The 7,629-nt window shown below is 36.3% G+C and overlaps 1 protein-coding gene across 1 annotated transcript; it reads right to left on the bottom strand.

The window, feature by feature from the left end:
- Positions 1 to 3,128: 3,128 nt before the first annotated feature.
- On the bottom strand, positions 3,129 to 7,344 carry LOC107633366 (uncharacterized). The gene is made up of 4 exons (XM_016337000.2): positions 6,765 to 7,344; positions 6,429 to 6,616; positions 5,525 to 5,568; positions 3,129 to 3,321 (listed from the first exon to the last, which is right to left on the bottom strand). Exons 1-4 carry the CDS (start codon positions 7,342 to 7,344, stop codon positions 3,129 to 3,131), a joined length of 1,005 nt encoding a protein of 334 aa, XP_016192486.2.
- Positions 7,345 to 7,629: the final 285 nt, after the last annotated feature.

The following is a 7,629-nucleotide window of genomic DNA, read 5'->3' as shown; positions in this document are numbered from 1 at the left end:
GTTCTTAGTGTTCTTTGTTAGTATTCAAAGTGTTCTTGAGTCTTGTTTGTGTTTTGATAAAATTTTTAAGTTTGGTGTCCCTTTGTGTTTTTCTCCAAAAATTTTTGAAAATCAAGGGTGCCAGATCTTAAAATTTTAAGTCTTGTGTTCTTTTTGTGTTTTTCTCTTTCATCATAAAATTCAAAAATAAAATATATATTTCCTAACTAATTTCTAACCATAATTTTTGAAAATTACATATAAAATTCAGATTTTGATTTCAAATTTTTATCTTATCATATCGTAGTTATCAAGTTTTCAAAAATAAAAATCATATCTTTTTCAAAAATCTTATATTTTTCAAAATCTTATCATGTCTTTTTCAAAAAAATTAAAAATCTTATCTTTTTAAAATATTTTTCAAATCTTTTTAATTTCTTATCTTATCTTTTCTAAACTTCCAATTTTAAAATCATATCTTTTCTTATCTCTTATCTTATTTTTAATTTCAAATCTTTTCTTATCTTATCTTCTATCTTATTTTAAAAATTTAAAACCTTTTCTTAATTAATATCTTATCTTCTCTCTCTTATTTTTCAAAACCACGTAACTAACTCTACTCTTCTCAATTTTCAAAAATAATATCTTCTTCTCTCTCTCTCATCTTTTTCAAAACCTCCTAACTAACTCTCATCTCTTTCTTAATTTTCGAAAACAATATCTCTCTTCTTCTCTTTCTTCTTTTTCAAAACCACCTAACTAACTCTCATCTCTCTTAATTTTTGAAAAGTTCATCTTCTCTCTCTTCTATTTTCGATGTTTAACATTTAAATTTTAAATTCTTTTTAAATTAGTTAACTAATTTTTGAAATTAATTGATAAATAAATAAAAAGAAAAATATTTTAATTCTTATTTACTTTTTCTATTTATACTTCTTCTCTTCTTATCTCTATTATTCGAACTTTTCTTGTCTCTCATCTTCCATCTTCACTTCTTCACATCTCACTGGGAGCTTCTTGCCAATTGGCACAAAAGGTTTTCTTGTGATTTCCTTTCCATCTTCCTTCCTCTTCTTTCTTCACATCTGACTTTAAGGAGGAGCTTCTTGTCTATTGGCATAGAAAGTCTTTTTCTTTTCTTTCTTTTTCTTTTCTTCTTGTTTATGACCAGAACAGGGATAAAGAACCCCTCTTAACTCCTAATCCTAAACCTGAAAGGACTTTAAGGAGGAGCTTCTTGCAACAAGCTAAAGCACAACACTCTGGAAGAAACCTTTCAGAAAACTTTAAACAAGAAAAAGGAGACATGGCCGAACCTGGAAAATAGGCAAGAAAGATGCTTGGTGGCTACAATCCTGATTTCTGTGGAGGAAGTATCAATGTACCTCCTATCAGAGCAAGAAGCTTTGACATCAACCCATAACATATTGCATTAGTGTTGCAGAAGTTCCAATTTCATGGACATCCACAGGAAGACTCCAGTAAATTTATCACTGACTTCCTGTAGTTCTGTGACACTGCAGAGACTAATGGAGTGGATCCAGAACTCCATAAGCTAAAACTATTCCCATTTGCTCTGAAAGATCGAGTAAAAGATTGGTGGGATATTGCAACTAAAGGAAGTATGAACACTTGGGATCAGGTTATTACTAGATTCCTAAATAGGTTCTCTCCCTTGCAGAGATTGGCTAAGTTAGCAACAGATGTTCAGACTCTAGTTAGGACAGACGTTCTAAATATGGAGATTGTAGCTGCACCCCATGCTGAGGTTTATAATGTTCCTTGTGATATGAGTGGTAACTACCCTCAAGGAGACATTCTTACCCATAACCAGTGGACACCTAAGCAGGGTAATATTCTGCCTATTGAGTTGTTTGAGGAAGTGCATCCCTATAGGGCCCTCACAGAAAGCCCGATGCTTTTTGGGAAGGAGACCTTAAAAGAAGGTGGGACAGTAGTCTTCACCAAAAAGGCCGAACCTTAGGAGCTTACTACTGAGGGACTGAAGGCAATCAAGATCCAGGAGGATCCTAAGGATGCCATTGAGCACGCCCCTACAGAAGAGAAGGAACCTCAAGTTGATTCTTCTCTAGGCGTGCAAGAGGAGTCTGTGATTATCACAGAGCTCGCTCTTGCAAAGGTGAAAGAACCTCAGGAGCTATCTTTCCTTGGCGTGCAGAAAGAATTGGCAGATGAGCAGTTGGCTCATTCCCTAGCAACCCTTAAGGAACTGCAAGTTAATATCTCTTTTACAGAGGTATTTGAAAAGAAGGACCTAAGGAGAGATGGAATAGAGATACTTACTGAGAAGTACAGTATCCTAATTCAGCATGAGCTTCCAAGGAAGATGCCAGATCCATGGAGCTTTCAGATCCTATGGAGTACTGGAAAGATCTTTTTTGACAAAGCCCTGTATGATCTTGGCTTAAGTTCAAATCTGATACTTTTCAATGAGGCAGAGGCCGAGTCTGGAGAGACTGGAAAAGCATTGAACGCCAATAAGGAAGACCTCACTGGGCATTCAATGCCCACAATGGCAGCAAGCCTGGCACTGAACGCTAGTGAAGAAGCCCTCACTGGGCATTCAACGCCCATCCTAGCAGCAAAACTGGCATTGAACACCAGCTAGGGAGCACTGGCTGGGCATTCAACGCCCAAACACACAGGCTTTCTGGCGCTGAACGCCAATGAGGAACCCCTCACTGGGCGTTCAACGCCCAACCAGGTAGGCTTTCTGGTGCTGAACACCAATGAGGAATCTCTCACTGGGCGCTCAACACACAATCATGCAGCCACTCTGGCACTGAACGCCCGTGAGCATAGTTATCAGAACCGAACCGGTAATCAACCCGGTCATATGACCGGGTCATCGGGTTACTAGTTCAACCGGTGTGGGTTACTAATTCACCTGGTTAACCCGGTCATAACTAAAAAAATATAAAATTATATTAATAAAATTGAAATAATGTCTTAAAACTTAAAATGCGAGTCTTACAAACATTAATAATCAAATATCAAGTCTTAAACATAACTAGTAATCTAAAAGAAGAGTTAATAAACTAGTTTCTAGTATAAAATATGTTCCCAATTTAAATCAATAAGAGCAAGTTAAAGATAACACAATCATTAAATCAAGTCCAAGGGGTGAGCTAAAAGTCGGCATCAACATCTTCATAGGACAAATGAGGAGCTTGATCAACATTTCCCTCATTTTGATTTGCATCCATATCTTCCATAGCACTGTTACTTGGTCCATCATTATCTTGGTCATCCTCCAAATTTAATTGATCTACATTTGTGCATTTATGACAAATCAATATCAAGAATAATTCGTAATAGCAACTGACAATTAAAATATTCAAGCAATTGAAGAATTTACCAAGATCATCCAAAGTTGGTTGAATGGACATATTTGTCAAATCATTTCATAGAACATCAACCTCTTTAGGAGTTAAAAACGGCGGTGAATCTTCCAATATCCAATCCGAATGGTCACCAAATGTATTAAGACAAATTGGATCATAGCTTTGCTTTCTCATTAGATTTCTATGTTATCAAGTTATGTAATTACTAAACTAAAGATTAAATTTTAATGAACAATACTTTTTAAAATTAGATAAATAATTATAGAAGATACCTGATACGTAAAAATTAGATTTCTTACGTATTTACTACCGGCAAGTATACCGAGTCGCATCAAGTAATAAAACTCACTGAGAGTGAGGTCGATCCCACAAGGATTGGTGGATTAAGCAATTTTAGTTAAATGATGTTCTAGTTAGGCAGACAATTTGTGTTGTTTCTTGATATATTCAGCATGAAATTAAATTGCAATGACAAGGAATTTAAATAATAGAAAGTAAGGGAGAATAAATTAAAGGACTGGAAATGTAAAAGCAAAAACTTAAAGTGCAAGGAAATAAAAACTGAAATGTAAATGACTAAAACTTAAAGAGCAAGAAAGTAAAAGAACTGAATTTTAAATTGCAAGAAACGTAAATAACTTGAATCTTAGAGTGCAAGAAAGTAAAATTGCAGAATCTAAATTGCAGTGAAAGTTAAATTGCATGAATTATAAAAGGAATTAGGTTTGGGAATCAAAACAGCTGTGAACAATTTCAATTAAAGTGAATGCAGAGAGATCTAAATTCAGAATTTCAAAGAAAATGATTCATCAGGGATTGGAGATACTATAATCTATCATGAACCAAATGGGTCTCAAATCCTTTCTCAATCATAAGAGTAGATCTATGGCGGATTGAAATTGATTGGATCCCAATTCCTTGGCAATCCAATCTCTCTAATCACAATCATTCTTGCCAATTCCTTGATCTAATTGTCATGAGAAGAGTTAGAGAACATTCTCTTATCCATAAGCCACACAAACTCTCAAAACCTCAATTCCTCTCGAATGGTGTTGGTTAAGAGAATTGTGAAGGATAGAGCTTCAATTCTAATGCAAGTGATTCCCCTTCCGAGGCTCACACAAGCAATCAGTTGAATTAAACCCCTTCCGGAGTGAATAATTCACAATCAAAACAGAAGTTATCCTATAGCTACCCAAATGAATTGAGAAGAAGAAGAATTTCATTGATTCATTATAATTACAATAGAGCTCCTCCCCCTAATGAAATTGGGGTTTAGTGACTCATAGCTCTAAGTTCAAACAGAATTCTAAAATTGGAAATTAGATTAAGCATAAAACAAAAAAAGAAAATAAGTCTGGAAACGAAAATGAAACTGGAAGAGTAAAATTTAAAACTGGAAAACAAAACTGTAAACAGAAAGAAAAGTGATGCAGAGTCTCAGCAGAAAGTAAATTCAAAAGTGCCAAAGTACAAAAGAGATCTAAAAAGAAAAAGAAGCTGAAAAAGTTGATCCAGAAGCCGTCACAAATAATCCCAGATGCCAACTACTTATACTCGTGTACTTGCTTCTTCAAGTGTACTTGGAAACTCTTCAAAATGGGCTTTTTAGTTGGTGGAATATTCTGCTCCAGGAGAACATAGCGTTCTTTAGGAGAGCGGAGTGCTCATGCATCGACGCGTACGCGTCGTTCATCATTCTGGCACTTTCCACGCATACGCGTCACCTACGCGTGCGCGTCATTACTCTCTGTAGCGCTTGTCACGCGTACGCGTCACCTACGCGTACGCGTCCTCTTTGGTGCGCTCTCCAGGCGAGTGTAGCGTTCTTTCCAAGTGCGCTTTCCCACGCGTATGCATCATCCACGCATATGTGTGGTCTTCCAAAAGTGCCATTTCCACGCTGCCGCTTCATCCATGCATGCGCGTGCTTGTTCAGAATTATTGCTCCCACGTGTACGCGTCGCGTGGTCTTTAAAAAATCACTTTGACGCGTATGCGTCACCCACGCGTACGCATCGCCAGCTAAATTTTCCAACTTCTGTATTGTAGGCGCTCTTGGGTGGAGAACATAGCGCTCTTGGTGAAGAGCGTTGCTCCTCATGTGCGTACGCACACAAACACAGAGCGCTCTTGTAAAGAAAGCGTAGCGCTCAGGGTTGTGCTGCAGGAGAACATACCGTTCTTCAAGCTTAAGTGAGCATAGCGCTATGCTCTTCTTCCCCTATTATGATCACAAAACAGAATAGCATTACATCAAATGTGTTCCTTGAGCAACTATCTTTAGATAACTCACTCATTCATACTTTTCTTCAATTGTTTGCATGAAATTGAGCGAAATTCATTTAGTCCTCAATTTATCAAGGTATGATGAGAGAATCCATTTAAGTACTTATTTATTTGAGTAATATGCATGAAATTGAACTAAAATTGACTAAACTAACTAGTTAAACTAGCTAAAGTGCGAATGCATCAATACCTTTGTTGTAGCCTCAAGTTATAATGAACGAAAACAAGATTATTAAGCTTTTGATGTTCTAACCGACTCCTCTTCTTTGTGTGGATGTGTTCAAAAATACTCCAATTTTGCTCACAACCAGAAGAACTACAAGTTTGATTTAAAACACGAATGGCTAATTTTTGTAAATTTGGTGCTCCAGTTCCATAAGATTCCCACCATTGGTCTTAAAATCAAAAGAGGCAATGCATTACAATTAGCTTTTTTAAATAAATAAATGAATAAAGAAAGATAAAACTAAATAAATATTTACCTGGCATCACTGTGCTTCGTTCACGCAGTGCAGATTGTCTTCCAAAATCATCTTCAGCATTAGAATATATTCTCTTCTCACTTGTCAACTTAGTATTCTATTTTGGATCATCATATAAATATTTCTCAATTACATCTAGTAGGCCAGAAGTGGTTTACTTATGTTTTTCAAATTCAGCAGCATTGAATCGAAAAGCAGGGCTTAACCAATAGCCAGCAGCATGAAGATTTTTTTTAAGTTGTGAATCCCAATGAGTATCCAAAATCTTCAAGTAAGGCTCCACAATCTTCTTTCTTCATTGAAACCTCTTCACCATCTCTTCTCTAGCTTTATTAAAAGCTTGATAAAGAAAACCCATTGCAGCTTTATCTTCACTATCCACAATACGAAGCACACGAACAAGTGGCTCAGTAAGCTTGACAACATTTGTACATTGATTCCAAAACTTAGAGTCTAAAACTTGATCGACAAATGTTTTAGCTTTAGCTTCTTTGGAGTAGGCTGAGATTATCCATTCTTTAGAAGTTACCATAGCTCTTAATGCATCTTTTTGAGCCAGAATACTCTGCAAAGCTATGAATTGGTAGCAAAGCGAGTTCGAGCTGGACGAAGTATTTCTCGTCCACCGGTAAACATCCTCATCAGATACAGTGGATGACAATGATTATATATGTATTTAGTAATCTTTGAAGCATGTGAAACTGTCTCACTTCATTCAACTTTCCAATATGTTGCAACATCAAATTAATACAATACGCAACACAAAGAGACCAATACAACTTAGGAAATTCAGCTTCTAACAACCTTCCAGCAGCAACGTAATTTGCAGCATTGTCTGTCACTATATGAACAACATTTTCAGGACCGACAAAGTTGACAACATCCTTAAAAAGCCTAAACAATAATTCAGCAGTCTTGGAGGCATGAGAAGCATCAACAGACTTTAGGAAGATAGTTCCTTTAGGACAATAAACCAAGAAGTTAATTAAACTGTGCCTACAACGATCAGTCCATCTATCAGCCATGATAGTACATCCAGTTTGCTTCCAAATTTCACGATACCGTTTAATAATCTTTTTCACATCCTCCACCAACTTACTCAACAAATACCCACGAACTCTACCAAACTTTGGACCTTTATATCCTGCACCAATGTTTGCAATAGCATCGATCATTGGTTGGTAATATGCTGAATTAACTGTATTAAATGGCACAGAAGCATCAACCATCCACTTTGCAATGGCAATGTCACATTTTTTCACAATTTCTTTATTTTGCAATACACTTTTTATCGTTGGTTGGGCTCCAGGTGTTGTTGAAGATGGAAAAAGTCTCTATTCTAGTAGTTTTTTCCCCTTTCCTAGCTGCAGGTGGTGGCAACCTTGTCCTTGAATGTTGACGAACGGATTTTCTGCTAGTAAAGAATTTCACAAATAAATTCTCGTTGCAAGTATAGTTTCTAAACCAACAAAGAATCCTTTCGTACAAAAGTTTGGTTGTCACAAGTAACAAAA

This window comes from Arachis ipaensis, chromosome B7 (genome assembly GCF_059453495.1).
Source record: "Arachis ipaensis isolate K30076 ecotype BB chromosome B7, ASM5945349v1, whole genome shotgun sequence".
NCBI lineage: Eukaryota > Viridiplantae > Streptophyta > Magnoliopsida > Fabales > Fabaceae > Arachis > Arachis ipaensis.
Note: the sequence above shows the minus strand (reverse complement) of the source record. Positions and strands in the feature narration are given on the sequence as shown.

Bases quoted from the DNA above. Each gene is read 5' to 3' on its own strand.
- LOC107633366 (XM_016337000.2), bottom strand. From the start codon at position 7,344: ATGGTTGATGCTTCTGTGCCATTTAATACAGTTAATTCAGCATATTAC. The intron at 6,617-6,764 runs GTATCTGATGAG...GGATAATCTCAG, and splicing joins TATAATCATTGTCATCCACT to CCTACTCCAAAGAAGCTAAA. The intron at 5,569-6,428 runs GTGAAGAGGTTT...TGATCATAATAG, and splicing joins ATAAAGCTAGAGAAGAGATG to GGGAAGAAGAGCATAGCGCT.